This window comes from Typopeltis vanoorti, chromosome 25 (genome assembly GCF_054136105.1).
Source record: "Typopeltis vanoorti isolate ZY-2024b chromosome 25, IOZ_Tvanoo_1.0, whole genome shotgun sequence".
Lineage (NCBI taxonomy): Eukaryota > Metazoa > Arthropoda > Arachnida > Uropygi > Thelyphonidae > Typopeltis > Typopeltis vanoorti.
In genome coordinates, this window is record NC_143573.1 from 6422088 (window position 1) to 6447386 (window position 25299).

General features: G+C 36.0%; 1 protein-coding gene across 1 annotated transcript in view; it reads left to right on the forward strand.

Moving 5' to 3' along the window:
* LOC150092510 (vesicular glutamate transporter 1-like) overlaps positions 1-25299 on the forward strand; it is a 245880-nt gene that overhangs the window by 108543 nt on the left and 112038 nt on the right. The window contains exon 2 of the mRNA XM_090414498.1: positions 9989-10072. Coding sequence (XP_090270624.1) covers positions 9989-10072 — 84 coding nt within the window. The remainder of the gene's footprint in view (positions 1-9988; positions 10073-25299) is intronic.

Here is a 25299-nt window from a genome sequence, read left to right on the forward strand (position 1 = left end):
AATCAAATAGCGCCACAAAGGAGTTCTCTAAAATTCGGGACAAACGGGTGCTACCTATCGAAAACGACATCGCGCATTATTTTGCCTAAAAGCAGCCGTCAAAGGAAGCAGATAATCTGGTTATCAGGAAAAAAGATGCAAAAGAAAAACAAAAAAAAAAGTGCGAAGCGCGTGTAAGATATATCAAGCAGCATTTTCAGTAGATGAGGAGGAAGAGGAAAAGTGGGAAAGGGAATGCGACCGTCCGTTTGTTTACCGCGTTTCCCGAATCACGTGACGGTGACTATGTGCTCGGCATTAGTACGAACTCGAGGCGCTTTTAGAGCGCGTGCTTTGAATATGCGTATAATTAATAAAACGATCAAATACGGTTGCATTTGCCTAAACTTTAACGGATGCGAGGCAGGTTAGAGGCGCGTGTGTGTTATTCATGGTTTTAGTACTCTCGGAGTGCAGACCATCGAGCGAAATGCAAAGGAACATGACCTCCGTCAGTGACGATACAATCTCCTAAACTAAACACGGCGAGACAAGTAAACACTCATTCCCGATCATCGAGTGAAATTTTATGACCTGGCAAACATCGTACGGGGGAGATTTAGAGTCGATCCCCGGGAAAAGTGACCGTCAGCAGAATAACTCAGCGCATATCGCAGATCTTTAATCAACGCATCATCTGCCAGCAAGCAGCCATGAACGGCAAACACAACCGAATCGAAGGCAACATTTACCGAGTGATCTTCTCAAGTGGATAATTCAATTTTTGGACGAAACGTTTAATTATTTTTAAGCCTAAAAGCTTTTAGCCAGATTATCGTGCGAATCTAAACTTCAGTAGTAAGATGTCCTTTGATCTTCCTCGGCTGAAAATCTTGAATACGATTTAATAGTGTGGTCAGTATCCGGAGAGTTCATCGAAGAACAGTTAATCGAACGACAATTCGTCGAAAATGCAATTCATAGAAAAAAACAATTCACCGAAAATTTTATCTTTTCGAAAATGTTAAGATAGAAGTTATCCGTTTAAAACAAAAACTGAACCGTGCAGAGTGAGAAAGCAATGCTGCTTTAATAGGGAATAATTACAGAACAATTTGGTTTCTTATTGTCTTTCTTGTCCGATAACTGTTTCATGTCAGTACATGGGACTGATTGAGAAAAAGCCCAGCCTACGCAAGCTCCATTATTATTAACGTTACTAGTAGTAATATGCGACTTCAATACAGCAATTATTATGGGATGAATTCTACTCAGATATTTGAAACTTTTACAAGAAAATGTCGAACGGTTCCATTTTTCAGTTCAGCTATATTCGGGGCGACAAAGAAATCACGTGTCCGAATTATGTACTAAAATAACTTTCTGACTCTCGGTACAAGAAGCTGTCTGCACGGTTCAGTTTTTGTTCTAAATGGGTCACTTTTATCATAACATTTTCGAAAGAAAATTTCGAAATGATATTAGCCATTCCTCATTGGCTGGATCATTTTAATGAAAATTTAGTTAAAATTTTCGGCGAATTGTCCTTTTTCGATGAGTTGCCTTTTCGATAAATTTTCTTTCGGTTAACTGTTTTTTTCGACGAATTTTCATGTATATAGTTTGAATCCAACTGGGAAAGATGAATCGTTTGGGGGTGGTTTTGGATTTACGGCAAAGGCTACTAAAGCTGAGACTAGGATATTTTCTCCATTCAGTGCGTGAATTCTTCTGAACTCAGTTGAAATAAAATAAGTTCAGTCTAAGAAGAACCCGTGAAGCTAATCAGAATGATTCGCATGACTGACGTTGGAGATGATATTTCAATATCTGAGAGCAGCGTGTTCTTCATTTGACTTTAATATTTCAGAAAAAGACGTCCAGTCATAAAGTCGGAATCATTTTATCTTAGTAGAAGCACAACAATTTTTAAGAAATCATTTTAGTAAAGATAAAGACAAAACTAATCCTTCTTATTCGTTTAGCACAAAGCTATTTTTTCTATGGACACTTATACGTGGACTTATTCCGGAAGAGAGATGAGTAAAGGTGAAGGTTTTTAAAATAATTTATTCAAAACGAGCCTGCCAAGAATTCAGAATATCTTTCAGCTTCCTTGATAGAAAGATCTCAAGGGAGGGAGAGAAAGAGCACGAAAATCCTTTTGCTTAGTTCACGAAAAGACAAAATACTGTTCGGAACAATTTTCTTACTTTGTTGCAAAGTTTTTTTTTCTTTCATCTCATTTGTTATCTCTCACAAAGTCCGTTACGATAACTCCTGAAAAACAAATCTTTTCAAGTTTTGTAATATTATATCTGAAGAATGAAAAACAGTCTATCGTAGCAGCCTTTCAATGCAGCTGTAGATATATTACAGGAATTAAATTACCCCATTGATGTACCTTCTGTAGCTTTATTGATTTTTATTATATTGCTGGAATTCAGTTCTAAAAACCCCGGATGCGATAGTTCTACGGGATCGGGTTTTATCAGTTAGGCAAGCAGGAAAAACAGCAGAATTGCATTATTGAAGAGGACCCGAAATAGTCCTATTCTTGCTATACTCGTACACAATCAAAAATGTTGCGATTCTTCAATTCCATTGTCTGTTTGCAATCGAAGCCGGAGACATTGGAAGAATGCAATCAATGAAGTTGTTCTCCTACCTGCGATTTATGAGGGGAATACAGATGTTTGTCGTAGAAATCACAGACAAAATTGCCGCCATTAGTTCTGCCCATTTTCTCAAGTATTCCTGATGATTTATGGAGTAATACTTCTAACGACAATGAAATTACAGAATCCGACTTTATTTCGATGCATTCTTTTTATTCTTTCCCATAACCTTCTCTTCCACGGCATTCAACGTTGATTATTATTTTTATGAAGGCTTTTGGTCAAAAATTTCATATTTTCAGCTTTCAAATATTCCAGCCGCTCTAAACGAGATTTCTTTACTACACTACATCGTAAAAATTATGCGGACAACAAAGGGTTTCACAAATGTAAAAATAAAATAAAATCGGAATCGATCCACTTTTAGTCGCCATTGCAGGCAGCACACTCTCCTGGACAGACTCAACTAAATATTGAAAAACAAACACTGGTGTTTCGGCCATTACTTCGCCGAAATATTAGTCATTTCCTTCAATAACGTTGAACATTTTGGTCTCTCTCCCCTCAGTTGACGTTCTGACTTTTTTCAAAAAGCCATACTGCAAAACTTATTCTGTTCCCTTACCTAGTTTGGAGCAGAATGCCCTGTAATTGTGCTTAGAAAAATTAACAACGAACCTACTGAATCAACCTGATCATATTCCTGCGACATCGTCTGAAAAAACGAGAAGGTTAGGCTGTCAGCGTGTATAATATTGACTAATGAGTGCCCATTTTGTTAAAGCTATCAGCCTGGTATACGCAACATTGAACTCACTGTTACATTTTCAGTAGATTAAGAAACGCAGGTGTGTGAGGCCGAGGTATTGGAGCTGTTGCGACAAATTGAATAAGAATTCAGTAATAGCGACTGATGGAATATCAGCACGTGTGCTAAAAGTGTGTTCAGCTGAACTGGCTGTTCCTTTGACCAGGCTATATAATTTGAGTCTCACAACAGGGAAGATTCTGCAGGAGTTTATGGCAATCTCATTGCACGAGGGTGGTGGTGGTGCAAAGACTAATGTATCCAACTATCGACCAATTAGTATCTCCAAAGTGGTTGCGAATATTTAGGAAAAATTGGTTAGGGTTCGCATTCAGAAATGGGCTGACAGTGAATCTGCACTTTGCAGTGAACAGCATGGGTTTACTAAGGGAAGGTCATGTGTTAGCAACTTGCTCACATTCTATAACAATGTTACCATTGAACTAGACACGGGGAATGGGTACACATGACACTTTTGGATTTTCTTAGGCTTTTGACAGAATATAACAGGACAGACTGCTGCATAAATTGGAGAAAATGGTTGGAGTTTTACAATATTAGCATGGATAAAAGGATGGCTGACACTGACAGTCATCAAAAAGTTGTATACGAGGGATGTGAGTCTGCAAGATTTAAGTTAACTAGTGGTACCACAAGGATCAGGTGTGCCACTTTATCCACTGTTATTCAATCTGTATATTAATGATATTGGGAAGGATTTGACAGGCGACATACAGCTATTTTATGATGAAGCAAAGATAGGTAGGGTAGTCTGGAATGCTGCTGATATGCAGTCTTTTCCGAATGATTTGAATAGGCTGGAATTGTGGGCATGGGAAAAGTGGGTGTCAGTTCAATGTGAGTAAATGTAAAGTCATTCACTTCGGCATGATTAGATATCCAATGTCGTATTATATTGGTGGGATTATGCTAGAAGAAACTGATGAGGTTAGGGATATTTGGGTGTTAATAGATAGGAAGTTGAAGTTCAGGGGCCATGTGGCAAAGATTGCAAATACAAAGATAACTGCAATGCTGAAACGAACGTTCACATGTAAAGATAAGGATGTTATTTTGTCTCTTTACAAGGCCTTGTTAAGACGTCACTTGGACTATTGCGCGCAGGTCTGGTCTGCTGGTTTCCGTTGTGATTCTGATATATTGGAGAGAGTACAAAGGAAAGTGTTAAAAATGATATCAGAATTGTGGAATACTGATTATGAAGACAGATTGGGAATTTATAGTCTGCAGACACTAGCAAACAGGAGAAAGAGGGGTGATATGATTGAGACTTACAAACTTCTGAAAGGGTCAAAGAGGATTTTAATTGGTGAAATTTTTCAATTTATGGAGAGTGGGGAAAGACCGAAAGGGCATCCTTGGAAGCTTAAAATGATGGCCGCTAAGAAGGGTGTGAGGGCTAGATTTTTCTCTCATAGGGTGGTGCTTGATTGGAATGACTTGCCATTGGATGTTGTGAGATCAAGCAGTGTGAATTAATTCAATAATAAGTATGATAGCTGGTGTGTGCAGTATGTGGCCTCCCTCGATGAGTCGCTGACTCCTTGGAGGTCTCTCTTAATAATAATATTCTGAGATAATATTCTTCATCCTACCCTGATGATGCAGGCTAAGTTTCGGCCTAAGGCCATCGCTTTCTTGGCCTCTGAACAACGTCATTTTTCTGCTAGAATGCATTCGATTTAAATGTTCTGCCCATCTTCTTTATATCTGCTTATGAAAAAATAATAATGGTTTTATTATGAATTATATGAAGATTTCATGCCGAATATAGAAACTATATTCGGCATGAAACTCTTTGAGTTTCTTATTCGGCTAACAAACAATATGGGATTATATGATTATCCCTTAACTTAAATATTGGTTTTATATTCAGAGATTGTAGAATTTGTTTTATGGTTCCACCTCGTATATTCAGCGAGCATATTTTGATTATTTCTTGGATGGATCTGGAAGAACAGTTGATTGGAAAATTTAAACTCGTTAATATTTAAGCAAATTTGTTTGTTAATTTTATCAATGGCTTTTTTTTTTGTAATCAATTGATTACAAAATTCTCTTTCAGTTCTTTACTTGAAAGTTGGAGTACACGCAAGACCAGCCTTTTTGTTCCATTTTTATCATGTAATATTCCCTACAGTGTTGATTGAATACTCTTTTAATATCCCTGCATATATCTTGTAAATGCAGGAATATTCCCCTGTGATTGTTGCAGCCATTTTATAAATTAGTACAAGTGCTTAATTCCAAGAGTTGGGATATTTTTCAAAGATGCAAACCTTATTAAAGAATTTCGGGAGAATTTAACTTTTTCACCTGCAATTTTGCACAGTTCTATATTCATGTTGTCTTCTCCTAGTATTTTCCTGTTTTTCACAATATTCGTTGCATTTTAGTTCAGATGTATTGTAATGGTCTCTGTTATGCCATTCGTTGTCTTATGTGTGTTTACTTCTTTATCATCACACGTCCGGAGACTGAAAATACGTTACCAGCTGTTCTAAGACTACTGTCTGCACTTTACATTTTCTTTTATTTCTTTATTCGTGTATTTTATAATTTTTCGAGTGGGATTTTGATGCTTCCTTTTGTACTTCGTTACAAAACTATTCCACCTCTCTCTGCTTTTTTTTGTTTTTTGCAGTAGCAACTATTTCTTTTGTACTCTGTTTCTGTAGTCCAGGAATTAAACTATTTTGCTGTCTTTGTTATATTTTCTTTCTCAGTTTTTGGAGTCCATTTTTCTTCCAGTTACTGTTCGAATGGTTTCTGTTCTTATCAGAATTAGTTTCGGATATTCCAATTCGCTGTCATTTGATTCGTTTGTTGTGCCTGTTTTTAATTCGATGCATTTTTCATTGTGATGAGTACTGCGAGAATCTTCTAATGAATCTTCGAGAATCTTCTAATGAATCTTGGTTTAGAGTGAATGTCTGCATTACCACATGATGATCAGAATTTAACTCAGAATCTCGATTGAAACCTCGACTGAGTTTAAAATTATCAGTTGTACAAGGAACAGATTACTATGCTACAGTAATCTTTAAAACAGAAACATCTGAATCATTTCCAGTGAGAACAGGATTCCTGCAAGGTGATGTACTAGCACCTTATTTGTTTTTAATATGCTTGGACTACATCTTCCAGACCATCAACACAGAAGACTTTGGTTTTAACATTAAAAAATCCACCCATATCATGCAAATAACTGATCTTAGTTTGCTGACGATGTTGTACGTATTGATACAGAGCCAACAAATGCACAAAAACATCTCAGTCTACTAGAGGCACAGGCTAAACTTATTGATCTGCAGATCGACATCCAAAAGTCCAAAGTATTCTCAAGAGGTTGTGAAAACTTTATACTTCAAATCAACAATAAACTCTTAGAAAGAGTCAAGGACTTTCAATACCTTGGATCGTACATCAGCAATACAGAGAATGATATCAGAAAACGTAAACAGCTGGCTCTAGTCTTCCATAACAAACTCCGTCCCATCTGGAAATCATGAATAGTATCATTAAAGACAACATTAAGACTATACCTTGCAACCAGTAGATCTATCTTCTTGTATGGTTCTCAAACCTGTACAATAAGCACCAAAAAAACTACAGATCTAATTAACTCCTTTGGAACCACATGTCTCAGGCTGACCCTTGGATACACCTGGATGGACCGTGTCACTAACTCTGTTGTGCTAAATCTGGCTAAGCAAGAACCACTTGTCCATATAGTAAAAAAAAAAACTACAACTCAGATGGCTTGGGCATCAACTCAGACATCCTGAAGTCTCACCCTTTTTGGAATCCCTCATCCTGTACAAACCAGAAGATGGCAAACGCAGTAGAGGAAGACCATGCAAACAATATTGGCGATACCTTTGTGAAACCATCAGTAGGCTGAACTGCAAAACTCCATCTGACATCTACCAGTTAGCTCAAGATACAGAGACTTGGAAGACCATAATTTGCAATATTTAATTTTTAATATAAATCTCTTTTCCCTTTTCACATTGTATTATATTGTGAATAAACTATGTATGTATGTATGTATAAGGAACAATTGATTTATACCCTCTGGCTGATCATACACATTTGTATGTTTCTTTATGTTCAAATAATAAGTTCCTTATTTCCATATTCTTATAAACTGCGAAACCTTAATTTGCATGCATTGCAGTTGCAGATATATCCTCATCAAACTTCCCTGCGTTTCATTTCGTTTTTCTGTTTGCTCTTTTCTATTGAAATCTCCTAATAGTAATAATCTGCTGTTATGTTAGTTGCATGTACAACATTCTGCAGTTATTTCTAAAAGAGGTAATTTCTTTCTTTTTTTTTATCTTCTGATGTTTCAGCTCGATTATGTCGTGTAGTCTCTTAATGTTTGCATTTCTAATAATTTTACTTTCCCAGAGTTATACAATATTTTGCTTCGTATTTTATGTATAAGAATCAAAATGCATGTGCCTTGGTTCTGTTATCGTTTCACTGCATTTGTAGACTCGTAAATAGTTATCTTTATTTTCTTTAGCATCTTCTTTAGAAGGTACAAACAAGGCACCACGTCAACATATACGGTGTGGACTTTTAATGGTTGGCTGAAGAGGATCGACTGATATACGAAGGAAGAACCACCAATCTCCTTCAGTACTGTCCTATTTCTTCTTTTTTTTAAATTATTATTATGACATTTCCCTCTTTGAATGCTTTCAGCCATAGCGAATTACAGGTGCATGCCCTGATTCTTCTATGATCTTGGGATCCCAGAAGAATCAGGTAGTCAGCTAATACGGCAACCTACGATAACCTCTGCGGACGTTGATGAAATAAGCACGGCCCATTTTCAGTATTGTGCAAAACTACACCATTTTTACCTAATCGCGCCCATGATTTGTCTCTGATATGGATTATTTGAGTCACCAGTGAGAAAGTGTTTGTAACCAAATTTGAAAATTTATTTGGGAAAAAGAAAATCCTGTAAAAAATTGTACGCAGCATACTTGCTATCACTCCTTCCCAAATGAAAACACCAAAATTGTTAAGAAAGATAATTACTTAGTTATCTTCTCTATAATTGCTTCGAACAGCATAAAAGTGGATTCAGGTAGAATAAGCGAAGGAATAACTATAACACGGAAAGAGATAGCAGATCTTTTCTGTGATCAGCTAGATGATTGATACTTCTCTAAAAAAGAAAAGCAGGAATTGGCAGAATCACCTTCTCGTTGTTCTGTAGCAAACTGCATCCTCTTTGTAGTCTTCCGATCCTATTCCAATTTTAATTTACTTCTCAGTAGCACTTATTAATTCTGCGAAAAGGCTCGGCTCGGTTGAGTTTAATCTTTCCTTTGAATTTAACATCCTCTCATTCGCTAATTTCTATCGCTGTTCGTCTTTCACATCTAATTACTTATAACAGGAGAACGGACTTTGCTCTTGAGACAATCCCGCTCTCTTGCCGGCATTAATTTGAACTTCCTATTAGTTCCCTTTCTCGCAGCTCAATTCCATTTCGTTGCCATGCACAATTCGAAGCAAAACTTCCTGCAAGATTGTTGCCATGCATCGTTTCAGTATGCTTTTTTTCGCAAGTCTCCATGAATTGGGCTAAAATTAATGACTCCAATTAAACCACGAGAAGATATTTCTATTTTGAATAATCAACTCGCATATGCACCACTTAATGTGAGTGCATTCACGTGATTAGGAAACCTGAAGCACGCGAATGATTTATGTGGAAGAATTGTGACGCAAAAGATTAAGATTTCACTGCACAGTTTGTACTTCATTTTCATAAATTTATGTTGCTGACCTTTCAACCAGGAACTGAAGATATTGTCTGTGCATAGCGTAAAATCCACTTCAGTCTCTCAGTTAAAATTTGGATAATGACGCTTCCCCTAGACGACTAAAAACTGGAAGAACATTGGCAGCTGTTCTGCGAGTGGCATCACGCATGAAAGCTTATTGCAAGTATTTTTAACGATAGCTACAAACGTTCTGTATGGACTTTTACTAGACTAGTAAAAACATGCTTGGTTAAGTAATTTGCTGATGATATCAAAGACTTGCGAGTAAGCATTTCTTTGATTTGTTTTATTTTTATATTTTAAAAGCAGAACATGCTTATGCAAACATTCATGCCTGACGCGGAATTCGAACCCACAGCGTTGACTGTAAACAAGCAGCCATTTGACCAACTAAAGCTACAGTTGATAGCTCAGTTGGTCTGTGGCACTTGCTCGTGTTTCATTAGTTCATCCTTTTTTATCATTACTAATCACAAGAGGTCTTATCTATTAGTTTCCATAACTATTGTTCTGTCCAAAACTTTATAATTAGTTTATTTATCTATTAAAAGGTTTTATTAAAGGAATTATATACCTTATAAGCGGTAATGTTCACTGAATTTCAAAGGTTAATCAACCGGTGTCAGACGTTATTAATATAATAGATAAGGACTGTAAAATACGTGGTTCATTATCATGATGTGTTGTGTCTTGTGAGAAGTATTTGTCTTGTCATGACTTAGCATTGTTTTTCTTATTTCTTTTTGTAGCCACCCTGCAAAGGAAAATGGCGAGGTGTATGAGATGATATCGCTGAAGAAGATTAAAGGGATATCTGCTCCATCATTTATCAGGTGAATTTTCATTTATATATTATTATATTCTAATCGAAACAGTAACTTATGTCCATTCATTACATTTTCAACTTCAAAATAACTTCGTGTTTGTATGCAGTTCACAATGTATTTTTTTTTATTTGTTCAATAAAATCTCAGCTCCCCCATAACTTATAATCTGAAGTAGCAGTTTGAATCCAAATAGATGAAAGAATTCGCCTTCATCATATTTTGTAAAAGATGAATACTAAAAAAAACAAAACAATAATTTTGTTATTCTTTACCATTTGGACTACATTCGATGCCTGTAATTATTGGGAATACTTGTTTTTATAAAGCTATCGTTCTTAGTGGCATAAACTCTCATTTCATGTATGCATGCGTTTAATTTCCTTCCAATTTTGATATTATCTTCATAATTGTTATAGTAAATTATGAAAGAGCAACTTACCTTGCTTATGCTTGGTAAGTCACCAAGAACATGCTTGAAAAATTCAAGCTTGTTCTTGGTGAAAATCAAGAGCATGTTTGTATTCTACCAAGCAGAATGAACTATCCCTCGTTTGTTTATTTATATTTCACAAGAATATTTGTGAAATAATTCTTTCTTTTAGAGAAACCTGTGCCATAGTTATATGAATTATTTACTTGAAAACATTTGATTACAAGGCTATATATTTCGGTCTGAAACTTACAGATCATCTTCAGTGGCAAAAAAAAAAAAAAAAACAGTCGATACGAGGTAGAATGCAGACAATGGATTTATTTGAAATATAATGAGTAGCATGATGTAATATTTCCAGTAATTAAATATTCCTTTGTGGAATAAGTTGTAGAGAAATTTTAAGTAGGAGTACATATCTTCCATTCTAACAGGATACCTCATCTATCGATGAGGAAACATACCGACTCTGTTTCTGCATAGGCATAGCTCGTCTCCATGGAAACATGGAAGAATTATCGGACACCTCCTTAACTCTTCAAACAAAAGAGACTTCTATAATGTAAGCAGATATTCTTTAATGAGCATTATAAGGCCTTTATGCGCAACTAATATTCTGGATGTCCTCGGAAAGACTCCAAACATATGAATATATTAATAAAGATAATTGATACACGATCTCTCATTAATCTGTGAGTAATTAAATACTTTTAAATTAATTATTTGAATAATTAGTTGTCATTCAGCGTTCCATATCATCAAGAATTAACCACATGGGATTATGCGTTTAACATTGGCTTTACCACTTTTCTTCCTTTAATTAAATCTAGAAAACATAATCCAAATTTTCATTTTCTGTACCTCACAAAACACAATCAATTAGTTTTTGTTATTATTATGGTTATTATTATTACATCATCTTCAGTTATTATTTATTCGTTGCTTTCTTCGATTTCCATTTTCAGATTAGTATTTTCAGACAATCAAAAAAATCCATGCTAATGGCGGGATTCGAACCCGCAGCCTTATGACTGGAGAGCGGATATTACTCGGCCAACCAGGCCGACATTGCTTCCTTGATTTGGTGGGACGCATCATTAAAGTTAAAACACGGGGCGTTGTTGTTTATGTTCGCTTTTATGTAAGAAAGAAATTCATTGACTTCATTGAGCAGTGGACCGATGTGGATGCTAACAAATTCAACCTGATGTTTTAGCAATTTCTTATTCCAATTATTTTAAGATTACGATATTCAAACGGACACATCGTCATACATGAACACGTAAGAAATAGTTCGCAGCGTCCTCCCGTGGTTAGTTTCCGGCTGCACTTTGCATATTAATTACCTAAACGGTAGCATTCTGCGCCATTCTCTAGGACTGCATGATGGTTAATATTCGCGCTGCAGCTGCGTCTTTCTCCTTACGCGTTTAGTACACCACTTAGTAAAGGTACAGTTTATTTGGTTTTCAAATGCTGTTTACGAGAACAGAATGGGATATTTGAATATCCCATTCTGTGTATGATGTAACGAATAGTCTGAATCAACCATATTTACCTCCAGAGGAAAAACATCTTTCATCGCTCATAATAAGGTGGATTTTCATAGTATAACAAACACGCCAATTCGCATGTTTGTTGCGAATACCAACGCATCTCCGAGTTTGCTGCTCCCTGGAGAGCACGTTTGTCAACAGAGGAAAGATTTTCTCCTGTGATAACAAAAGAACCACCGTCATCATCATCATAATTGAGTATTGCTACTTGTTTACATCGATAATATGCACACCTGAGGTCTTCACTGGATAGAATGCTTAACTACCTTCACAACAAAAAGAAAAAAAACTTCATCTGCGAGGTTATCTTTATTTCTCAGTAGACAAACCACGAATTCGTGAATAGCTCAAACGGTGAAACAAAGTTATTTTACTCCATTGTAAGTTCAAACATCTCGCAAGCAAATTACAATATTTAAATAAATTTTCGCTCCAAACCGCTTACTTTATCACTTAATTTTAGCAATGATAAAACTAATAATAAACTACAGAACATCAACATTGGTTGTAATTCAAGTCAACCCTAAATAACGTAGTCACTGAGTGCATCCTGCTCCAACAATAAAAAAATTATTTATAGCTAAATATAACGATCATTCCCTAACAAGGTTATGCGGAGTTTTTAAATTGCCAACAACTATTTTGCCGACACTCGTTTGTTTAATATTCCCAACACAACTTCGATTCTCCTTTACTGTCCATTTTCCTGACATGAATACTAGAATAACTTTGAATTTAGGCATTGACTTAATGCGGCTGTTGGGCATCAGAAGGCCAAGAGGTACATCACGGACTTATATTTTCTTCTCTAATTTTACAGGAGAAATATGTGGTTAATAGTGACAATGTCCTTGATTGAGCCATAACAATCTGGTGAATAAAATAGGAGACAGAAATCTTAAAATTCCGAATTAGAAATGTTTAAGACAAAAACAAACCTTCAAAAAGACGTTTTGAGCCTTGGATTCTATTCTTAAGTATTCATTGAACGTTTTTCACCAGCTCCAGTCATGAAGATATTAGAAAGACAGCTCCAAATTCGTTATGCCAATCTTGATTTAAATGATATATACACACGTGCATGTAAGGTGTTAATTTTCTGTTAACAAATTCTATAATTCGCTGTTAATCGCTTACTTGTTGGACTTTCTTGTTTGTTTTTAGCCAGCTCCGAGTTAGTAGATGTTTAGAGCAGGCGTGTAGGATGTTTTGTTCTGGAAATTCTAGTTTATAACCGAACAGAAATAGGAGAGTTGGGTTTAGGATCATGAGATGGAGGCATTTGTTTTCCGTACTTTCAATCCGAAGTATTCGTGATTATCGGTAGCATGGACAGAAATACTTAGGATCACCAGGAATAGACATCTGCTTTCGATTGACAAAATAGTTATAAATAAAAGAGTTTCATCTATTGCTCTGAATTTATAAAATCCATATTGAGAGGTGGAAAAGTCCCGCATTCATATGTATTTCGATACGTCGAAGTGTTCGACAGTGACAATTAAGATCACATAATAGACGAAGTATGACACGTTGCATTGATATTCGCGATGTTTTAAGTAGCAGCTTAAAACCTCTCTGTCTTACACACTGAATGATGTTAGCATATTTGTACTCGTAAAATATCCATCATTTATTGCTTTCAACTTTCATTCTAATACAAAAAAAACCCTTTGTTGGTTGTAAGTAGAAATGTATAAATTCTGCTTTTAACATATTCATTCTTGCGTGAGCCACCCTGGCTGTGTTCCATCCTTTGTTTTAAAACCAGAAGAATGCACCAGGAGGAGAATTTCCCACCGATTCGACTTCTCATTTGGATAAAAAAAGGAAAACTAATGCCGCATTGGCGTTGTTTACTTCGCCATTAGGACTGCTTTTATTCTTTCATTGCACATCATCTGACAAAGTTCCTTATTGATCTCGTGGAGGGAGGCTTTGCTGAGTCAGCATGTTATTATTGATGCTTACCTAAATCGCCAGAACAAAAATATTTACGAAACGTCTTATTAGGCAGTTTGATTATTTTTGCTGATTGCAGTCATTAAAATCTGTAAGCTCCGAACATCTGCGCAATTAGCTGGAAAACAAGTTCCGATGCAAATGAGAAATAATCGCTAGCTTTGGATGCACCCCCATCGAATCCCTTGCACTGAGAATTTCGCTCTGAACTGGAGATGAATTATTGAACCACATTAACTACCTTTATAATGCATTACTCAAATGCTAATCTTGTTTCGGAAATGACCCATTTCTTTATTTATTCTACGAGTCCCCACTAACTGAATAATTAAGAATTGTGAAGATAAAAATTAAATGTGGAAAGAGAGTTTGATATTAAGGCAGGTTGCTTCTTCATACATCGCTTTTTAATTCTCAGCAAACTACAACAAATTCATAAACTTTGAGAGAACCATTCTTCGTAGCTCCCAGTAATGACACCGGTGCCAACATCTGAAGAGGAAGGGAAAAAAATCTGATAGCCAAGAAAAATCGATTGTAGTCTACCTTAGAAAAATCATCTCTGAGAGTGCCATATACAACACTTAATGCATTAAGTGCTTCTTCTTAAATGCGTCACGAAACATGCTTAAACTTCGTGATAGGTTGTCTGATGACGTCTATTTTATCATAGCTGACAACAGGTATTTAAAACCGAAGGTTTAATAGGACAAAAACGTTTCTTTCCAAATTTTATTCAAATTAAGGGGAAAATGTTGCCCATAGTTCGATATTTCACATGGAAAACAACCTCTCATTAAGGATTTTCAAACTTTAGTCAACTTACACGCTTATCCTATACGACGTATGGAAATATCTTATTCAATCATGCAACATGAAGAATTTCACTGTAGTATCAACCATCTGATAGCCATGCGCAACTGTGAACTTCTTACATCCAATACACTAACGTAGGAAGTAATCCCTAGCTTAAGGAATATTTCTGTTTTTCTGAAAGATGAAATATTTTGAACCTAAGGTGGGGTACATCCAGTCTCATTCCACGATGCCAGGACATTTTTCTTCTTGAATGACATTGTCCAACTGATTTGATTGAATTGTCATTCCACAAATTGGCTAGAGAAAACACACGCACACACACACAGTTACAAGATATAACAAACGGAATTCAAGGCCTTGGTTGTCTTGTCATATGTAAACATCGGAGAAATTCGATTTTCCAAGAAAACATGGTTCTTGCAGCATTCTGTATAAATATCCTTTGCCCTTTATCTGTCACATATATTCTGCGCCTTCTATGTTAAAATGTGGTATTTTGGCGAGTCGCAACGACTGCATTTACGTTAAGGCGATAGCGTTTCAGATTGTATAAGAAAAACCAAAAACTCTAGAAAGGTCACGAAATTCATGGTTTATTTGTAACTTTGCGATCAATTGTCCACTATTGCTGAACAAGATAAAAATGATCAACTGCTAATTTTCGTTTTGTGATGCAAATTGATTAGGGGAATATTATCGCAAATCCTATACGCAAGGAAAGCGCGACAATTTGCCTTTTGGTTTAATCCCGTCTAGAAGGTGAGGTTAGTCACTTTTTATACGGTGATTTGAGAATTTTTCATCAGGTACATCGGACCCAAAATATACTCATTTTCTAGGATTGGGGGGGGGGTAGTGATAATACTTAATATACGACGTCATAGTTTATTTCTACCGCGCAATGCTAATTAAATTGGGGTAGAATGTTCTTTTCAGAGCAACCTAAACGTAAACTCTTGGTACTGGTAATTTCGTCTTTCAACACCATGTCTACCTACAGTAGAGGAATCAAAAACGTTTATGGCGATACTTGTTTATTACTGTGGCATTAAAAGATTTTTATTTTTTCCCATCTATTAAACTTCCTACTTTGGTGGGAGTAACTCGAATTAAAAGAAAATCCATCTCATGTAAACAACACCGTTGTGTGCGTTGGGTGAAAGAAATATGCGAGAAGATGCCGCAGTGTGGTTTCCACCTACTGCCAATAAATATTAATCTTTCCAAGCTTGCATTTTAATCGCATTCATTTCCCAATTATAGATTCCAGCTCTCTCTGCCTTCTTCAGAATTTTATTGCAAATATTTCCAAAATAGCCGCCAATTAAGCCGCTAGAAAGGCTCATCAGGCCATCCAGGAATATTAAATTCGCTCCCCAGCATGCATTCTTGCAAAATGAGTCGGCGTACTTCAGCCAAAAAAATAGTTATGAAAAATAATTTGGAGGTCCTTTCAACAACTGCAAAAAAAGCTCCTTTATTTGAATATTTAATGGAGGCTCCACTTCAATATCGCGTGGTTCAGAATAACGATGACCAAATTAAAGGTGATCCCACTTTCCCCATGTTTAATTAGTCCCTAAATAATCGCACCATTAAATAAAGCAAACAGATCGCTTCCCCCACTTTCCCCTTTACCAGCAAGGTAATTTACGATCCCTAAAGCTCGATATAGTAAACTTTTCAATGTGAGGAACAGACATCGGTCAAGGCGGATGGTTGCTAAGAGATGATTAAGACAGAACAGCTGGTCTGACATCCTATTACAACCCGCTGGGAAGTTTTCCGTGACTAATTTGGATTGTACAGGGGTGAAAAGAATCCATTATGGTCTAAACATACTTAACTAGTCTTCCCTTGAAATTGAGCTGCATTTTCTTGTCAGTTTCATCCACGAAGTCTTTTTTTTCGAAGCAATTACAAAGCGTGTCGGTTTTTTCCGTCCTTAATGGACTCTATAAATTTAGCCGGAAGGAACTTTTTTCGGTGAAAGAGAAATATTCTTTAATAAAGCTCAGTTGGGGACCGAAATAACACGAAAAACAATTGGATTAACTTTTACATTAACTCCCTAATTAATCATTTTAAATTCATTTTGTGGAGATAGAAAAAGGAGATCCACAGTGAACTTCGATCGCAGAGGTAGATTAGTTTTAACTAATTTAGAGAAAAATGAAGCCGGGCTTCACTTGGAAAGAAAAAACTTATTAAAAGGGTGAATGATAAATCCCCAAGTTGATTCCGGTTGATGAAATTACGATCCCTCGCAATGAGTTGTTTTGGTGTTGCCCTAAACTGCAACACGAACTCTCGCCGTTGCTTGTTTCGTGTCTTTTCAAATGATTCAATATCAAGGCAACGAATATGAAATGTTTCTAATTTCTTAGGTTCTCCATCGTCTTCTGAACTGTAAACAAAAACTCTATTGAAATAACTTGAACAACAAAATTAGCGAGTTTGTGCAGCCTACTCGCTCAAACTCGAGTTTGAGCGAGTAGGCTGCACAAACTTGCTGCCTACTCGCTCTTGCTAGTAAATAATGGGTATCTCTTTCTTGCTGTCTTGGGTGCAGAGATCGATAATTTACATTTTGACTGTAATAATGTGTCCCCTTCTTGACAAAACCGTACAATTCAAAACTACATAACACCATACACAGATTTTTTTTCTCTTAAACACTGTTTAGCTATGAGATTTTATGAATCACAACATCTCATCAAAATAACTGTAACATTCAACAAAATGAAGCAAGATGACTGTACCATCAGTGAAATTTGGATAATCTTGCAATTTCCATGCTAACAAAATCCTGTTTTTGTTACTGCAACACTGCAAAATCGCCATGCATGATGAGATTTATCTTCTTGGGATAACACTTCTCTAAATCTCTGCAGGTAGAAACATATTACAAATATTGCCTCCTCTGTCTCCAAAATGTTAGGTTTTCTTTTTCACTCGAGGCGTTACTTTAACACCTAAGAACTTCATACAAATCATAAATCCATCCGACTATTTAATATTGCTCTCACACCTAGGATGGTCCCTCTAAGAGTTCCGTAAGGATACGATACTGGACTCTGTACAGAAAAGGGCAGTTAGAAGACTGATCAGTCATCCCTCACTCACCGATACGCTTCACTCACTTTCGCACAGTCGTTCAGTTTCCGCTACCTGCATCTTCAGAATTCCTATCAATAATATCCCAACTCTGACAAATCAGTTCAAACACATGGCGCAACTAATCAACACTTCTTCACAGTCCATCTTCAAACTCACAGAAGATGGACTGTGAAGGAGTGTTGATTAGTTGCATCATGTTCAATTTCTCCTCTTCTTCCACGACTTACGTTTTCCAAAGAATACAATCCACAGTTCTTCAAGGTAAATGAGAACAAATTCTTTCTTGTCCATCCATGGTAATAGTGTACTATATGTTGACCAACCTCTCGTGGATGGATTCCTATAAATAAATAAAACACTCCAACCAAATTTCACTAATCTTAACGAATTAATTTTGTTGTTCAAGTTATTTCAATTGAGTCGATACATCTCTCTCTCTCTCTCTCTCTCTCTCTCTCTCTCTCTCTCTCTCTCTCTCTCTCTCTCTCTCTCTCTCTACTTCGCTATGTAGCAGATAATAACGTCGTCCACATTCTTAATCATAAAACCACCTACGAATATTAGGAACTCATTCACAGTACATAAATCTGCTGGTATAAGTACAGATCTTAGATAATCCAAAACCCTGCTTTGTAACACTTTTTTCCAAGGCATTTTAAGCTTCTAATAATCAATGTAGCGATCGTATATAGGAAATTTAGCAACTAAAACATATCCCAACCATCATGTAATTATTTAAATCTCGTCATTATTCTAACATTGAGCTAGTAGAAAAACTGGACACATTGACGTTGCAGAGTTATCATTTTTTTATTCGTTGCTTGTCACACATCAAAGCTTTCAGTGTTATTCCTCTGTGAACAGATTATCAGAAATTATCTTCTCCAGCAGAGTCGTGAAAAATCAGGCATCATAAGTACAGATTCCGATAATTTCTCGTACTTTTTTGTCTTACTATTAATGTCTTGTAAATTTTTAATGATAATAATATTCGTGAAAGGTCAGAAATGTATAGCACATTTCGTACTATCGTGGGCTAAGGAGTGAATAACCCGGTACCCTTCTAGACTCCATACAGGATAATTTTTCAAACCACTGACTGCTCCAAATAAGCGGGATAATGGTCTCGCATGATTTCACCTCTCATCTAACGACATTTACAAAAACAACGTGACGAAGGAGATTAGGCTCTCATCTTGTTCGATGAGGAGTGGACACTTTTGTCCGCTCTCATCTAGGAGAAGAATAACCTTTAAAAGGCCTTTTCACCTGAAGTTGAGTTAGCCAATCTTATACTGAGGTAGAAGGGTTTTTCATTTGGCAAATGAAATGGTATGAATTCACATCACTTGCCTTAGTATCCCATAATGCAACTCATATAAGAAAATATGACTTCTACATTACTTCAACCTTGGTATCTCACCTCCGGGTCGCTCCCACTGATGAGACCTCAATAAAGGTCGAAACCAGTCTGGGTAATGACCCTTCCTTTAATGCATAGCATTACACATGTCCGCAAGGATATGTGCTTTGCATTATGGGATACTGAGGCAAGTGATGAGAACTTATACCACCTTTGCCACGAGTTTCCCCAATCCTGAAAGATACTTCGGGCGCAAACTTTGTTTGCTTACACTTGGATAAAGGATTAAACGAAGAATATAATTTCTTCGTTACTTCAGCAGTTATTCCAAAAAACCTACTCACTCATCCAGCCGGCTAGCCATAAATAGTTTATTAAAAACAATAACATCAGAGGTCTGAGGGAGCACAGCAGGTAGCTGAAAACAAAACTGTTTATTATAGCATTCAAAATAAATCAGACTAATCAACGATCAATTGCCGCGTACATTTTTTAAATGTTAATCCTAAATAATCAACAGTTCGTGGGTGATTTAAACGATATAATTAAGCCTGTTGACCTGGAAGTCGAGGAGACTTTAAAACTCCTTTTTAGATCCCGAAATAATCTGAATAGTTTAGTTCACTGCAAGCCTTAAATGGTTTGATACGTAACGTGTTAGATCCGCAAAGTAAAGTTCTTGGATTATCTGACCGTTAACCCACGAGCCGTACTAAATACATGACAGGTTTATAACTTCTCATAGGTGCGATTTACTTAACAAAAATAGCTGATGGACTTTATCTTGTCCTCGTTAATTATACAACTCTCAAAAGGGAGTCCATAATGTTAAGACAAAGCTTGATTTGAATTCTTAAACATGAATTCTCAGAAGGCTCATTTGCAGCGGGGTATTTTAGGCAACGAAATGCCACTTTATTTTTCTCTGAAAAAACACGGGTTTCCTTCAGTCAAGAAAGTGTGTGTACTATTTACTAAGCAAGTTCAACAACCGGTAAAAGAATGAATAGGTCGCAAGATCACATCCCAATCTGAGAAAATAGTAAACAACTGAGGAAGATAAACACAGCGCGAGAAATACTTGAATGAGTGATTTATGAATAGAAAACCTTAATTCAAAGAATGCGTGTTCCATTTCGGGGTTGTAAATTTCTGGGATAAGATGCACAATACTTGAGGTCGTTGATTTTCTCTAAAATCAAGTAATTGCATTAGTTCCTTGAGTAAAATAGCTTATTCAATTACAATTAATTTGTTTGAATATAGGAGCCTCCGTACTCAATCAGCACAGACGAAGCCCTGGGTTCGATTCCCGTCAGTGACATGAGCAATCTTTATCTGGTCTATTTCGACTAAAGGCGAGTTAACCGGTCTCATACGGAGGTGGAGGGATTTTCCCGGTAACTCGACTTTTCATCCCTCAAAACATGCAATCCCCGAACAGACACACGGCTACGGTCATAAAATATACGGCAAGGAAGGTAACGGGAAACCATCTTGCTCATAATCATCTCCCTAGTATGGTAGCATATAGCTACCCCCCACCAGCCGTACAGCTGAGGGGATAAGATAAGAATATCATATCAAATAAGATAAGATAAGAATATCAAGCGTATAAAGAGAAATCATGAGGCTGGCAGTCACATCACCTCAATAAAATTTCCGTTGGTAATACCTGACTGTTGGAGTCAGCAAAACAAATTAGCAGAAGCTCTTTTCTTCGTGCAACTTTCCATTATCATGTAATTTAAAAATGTTTTTGCTCCGATAATATCATAAAAATGAAATATCTAAATGCGATTCTCATTTAGATATCAAAATGAACCTCTCTTCTTCCATGGAGAACCCGAAACTTGTTACGATGAGCTAATAGAAATATTGAGAAATACGTCGAGCAGTGAAGCACAAGGCGTAAAGGCAGCGACCTCTACTGTTTAGGCCGTTCAAAACATTGACTGAGTCTGACTTCACATCGTCTACATGAAGTGTTAAGAACAATGGCAGACGTCATTGAAAATCCTGCTTCGAACAACAACACACAAATTATAACTTTCGATAATCAAATCATTTTATTCTAAATTGTATATTCAAGTATCATTTTTAAAAAAATCCTAAGAGCAACAGCTCATGTGGGTTGCATTCAAGTAGTGGAGCTGTTTAGCACGTTATCATTATATACAAATAAAACATGCACAACAAAGTTGCATTATACAAGTTGATTTTGTTTTCGAATAAACTAAGAGTACTTAAACAACACAATTTATATTTTATACATAAGACAAGATCCTTGAACATAACCAATTATCAAAAACACCTTCCTTGTCTACTGCCTTGGGCCTCAGTCCTGTTGGACAATGTCTCTTGCCACAGTTTTGTGGTCTTTCAATTGGTCTTCTACTATTTGGTTTTCATACTTCTCCCCTTGTCTAATTATTCTATTTTTTTTTTTTTTTGGTTTGCATTCTGTCAACATTCGTATGTCTTGTGTCTTCAGAGAAGACAGAAGACATACGAAACGCCTCATTGACTACGTCATTGTTGATAGTGGCATCTTCATGCTCGTTCAGGATCCAAAATTGTACGGTGGATTTGAAATTGGAAGTTAACATTACTTGGTACTAAGCAGGATAAAAATGGATATCACATTGAAAAGAACAGTATGTAAGAAAGTTTTAAAAAGAATTAAAGTTGAGCAGCTTTTACAGGTAAACTGTAGACTCAACAGTACGAACATTTTTTAAGAAAATGAAACAAATTTAAAACAAGAACTAAATTTGGAATCTCAATGGCAAACTCTGAACAAAGTATTGATGGTTTCAGCTGGAGAGGTATGTGGTGATGTTATCTGCAAGGATAGAAAAATAAGAACACCGTGATGTACACAACAAGTTAAACAAGCAGCCCTCGAAAAGAAGAAAGCATACCAAACGTTCTCAGCAGATGCCCTAAAAGAATACACAGAAATCTGTAAGAGAGCTGAGGTGTGTGTAAAGGTAGCTAAACAAAAGTCATAGGAAGAATTTGGTAAGAATAGAGAAAATACATACCAGGAAGGTGGCAAAATGTTCCAGAGGCTATTGAAAAAACTTAGAAATTGAGGGAAAAGTACTGTAAAAGGAATCACAGATGATAAGTGCGACATGAAAACTAAAGATAAGTACTGTATATCCTGGATGTCTGGAGTGATTACTTTGAAAGACTGTTAAACAAAGCAGGTAGTGACAGAACGTACTAGAAAATTTTCACGAGAAATGCGACAGGAAGACAACAGACCTTAAGATAGAAAAAGCCATCAAACACCTGAAAGGCGAAAGCACTGGAGTAGATGATATTCGAATCTAACTATCGAAACTTTTGCAGTGGATACACTGCATAATCAGAAGATTGAATTCCAATATGATTGGAGCAGAGCTCTCGTAGTACCCAGATACAAAAAGGGAAATAAAACTGAATGTGAGAATTAAAGTGGAATTTCCCTACTGAGTGTTCCTGGTAAGATTTATGCTAGTACACTTGAAAAAAAAAAGGCTGATAAAAATTGTGGAAGTGAAACTTGGAGAAGAACAAGCTGGATTCAGACCAAATGGAGGTTGTCAAGATCAGATTTTTACTTTAAGAGAAAAATAGTCGAGAAATTTTGAAAACACGACAAGGATCTCCACTTAAGTTTGTAGCTCTGGAAAAAAATGTGACAAAGTGCCAAGAGGAAAGCTTTTCAAAACACCACAATTAGGTGGGGCGAATGGAACATTATACAGAGCAATACGTAGTCTATATTTAAGTTTTCAGTCAGCAGTTAGAATTGAAGGAGGTGAAGGAAGATAGTTTGATGTAAAATCATATATAAGGGATGTACATTATCTCCACTCTTATTCATCTATATGGATCATTATGAAAAAAAAAGTGGCATTAGACCTGATGTTAAAATTGGAGGTGTGAAACAGCTCTTTGCTTTATGCAGATGATGTTATACTCCTAAACTCATCTAGTGCAAGCAAGTCTCCAGGATTCTCTATCTAAATTGAATAACAGCTGTTATAAATTTCTCATGAAAATCAGCAATACAAAGACCTAAACTATGAAAATAAGCAGGAACATTGAAAACTTCAGCTGCATTGTGAACGGAAAACCTATGGAATAAGTAAAGCATTTTGGCTACTTAGGCACGATTTTTAGTGAAGATGGTAAGTTAAATATGGAAATAGACAACAGAATCAACAAAGCTGGTATGGTGGGAAGTCAAATGAATAAATTTATATGGAATAAGAGAAATTAATCGGAATACTAAATTAGCTGTGTACAAGACAGAGTTCAAGCCAATTTTAACTTATGGATCTGAGAACTAGGTCAGAAGGAAAGCACTTAACCAGAGACTAGAAACCGCAGATATGAGAAAAATGAGGGGCACGAACAGATAGCATCAATGGCAATATCATATTAAAAACGAGGATATTAGGAAAGATCTTGACATTGTCAACATCCAGGAATGTGTTATCAGAGTTAATCTCATATGGTATGGTCACTTAAACAGAATGAGAGAGGCAAGATTAGCAAAACCATTGTTATCTGCCAGGTTGGCAGGAAAACGACTCAGAGGAAGACCAATATATAGGTGGATTGATACGGCACAAAGTGCCTTAGAAGTACGAAGTGTTGATACGACAATATTGGAGTGCTGACATGTAATAGACTAATTTGGAGGAAAACTGAGGATAGTAGATTAATACTAATGCCAACTTAATCATGTGTTGCTGTCATAGTTGCCTGAACATCCCTTCAGGATACATATCAGGAAATTGATGAAGTATCTAACATTTCATTACTCGTTCGATTAGTTTCTTCTGTTTATTTCTAGTTTGCACTTGATTATTACGAGTATTTTGAAATTCTTTCTGTTGATATGTCCATATAGTCTTTGTGAATCTGTTGGGAATAAAATACTTTTCTTGTAAATGATGTAATCCATCTTCTGTATTTGTTGACCTTACTACGTCATCCGCATCAAGTTTTATTCCCTTTAATTTCTCGAAACGACTACCTTAAATCTGATAAATTATTTATGAAAATTAATAAATAAATAAATAAAATTATTTAATTATTAATTTTCCTTATATTTCTGTTGAAAAAAAATTATTTGAGCAGACGCTTGAATTCGTTTGGGTTGATTTTATTTCCCATTGACAAAGGTAGGAGTGCTAAATAGGTTTGGCTGAATAAATATGTTTATGTATTGCTATGATTTGGGAACTGTAGAATTCAATGTTTAGTATTTTAATAAATTTATGGTTACAAATATTTGTTTCTGTCGTTATCACTTTACATGACACGCTATTATGTTTCAATTCTCTGCAGTGATTGTGCGAAGGATGTTTCCTGTTGTGTCTTTGGACACCATTTTCAATTGCAATTTAATACCCCTGTAAAGCGACCCACGAGAGGTTGATTGAATTTATTTCCATTACAAGTTTGAGCAAATGCGTGATCTAATTGCGTTGGACTACCATTAAATTCCCTCAGGACTTTAATGTGTTGTTCTACGCTATGCATTTCAAGTAAATCCATATAGATAGGGGAGTAACCACCATTCTTGGATGTAAGAAATGGGGGTATTAACCCTCCAGTTCTTATATAAAATTAGACTCTATAACAGTGCGATCTATATTTAGCATATTCAGCAGTTTTCATTTGTACCATAGCGAAATTCTATTATTAATATCTATTATTATTATATTCAGAATTTCGATAATTCATCTTTATCGAAATTCTGATATTTCCAAATTTAATGTGATTTCTACATGGATAATATTTTTAAATCCACTTATACGTAAAAATCAGCTTCCTATTTAATCCGTATTTCTGTTAATATTAAGACATCCAATTCATGTTCAAATTGCCTAGAAGTAATTGCAAATTCCAGTTTATCTCGAATACCTCTTATATTTATATGCAAATGTCGTGAGGGTACTTACAGTCTCAGAAAGTA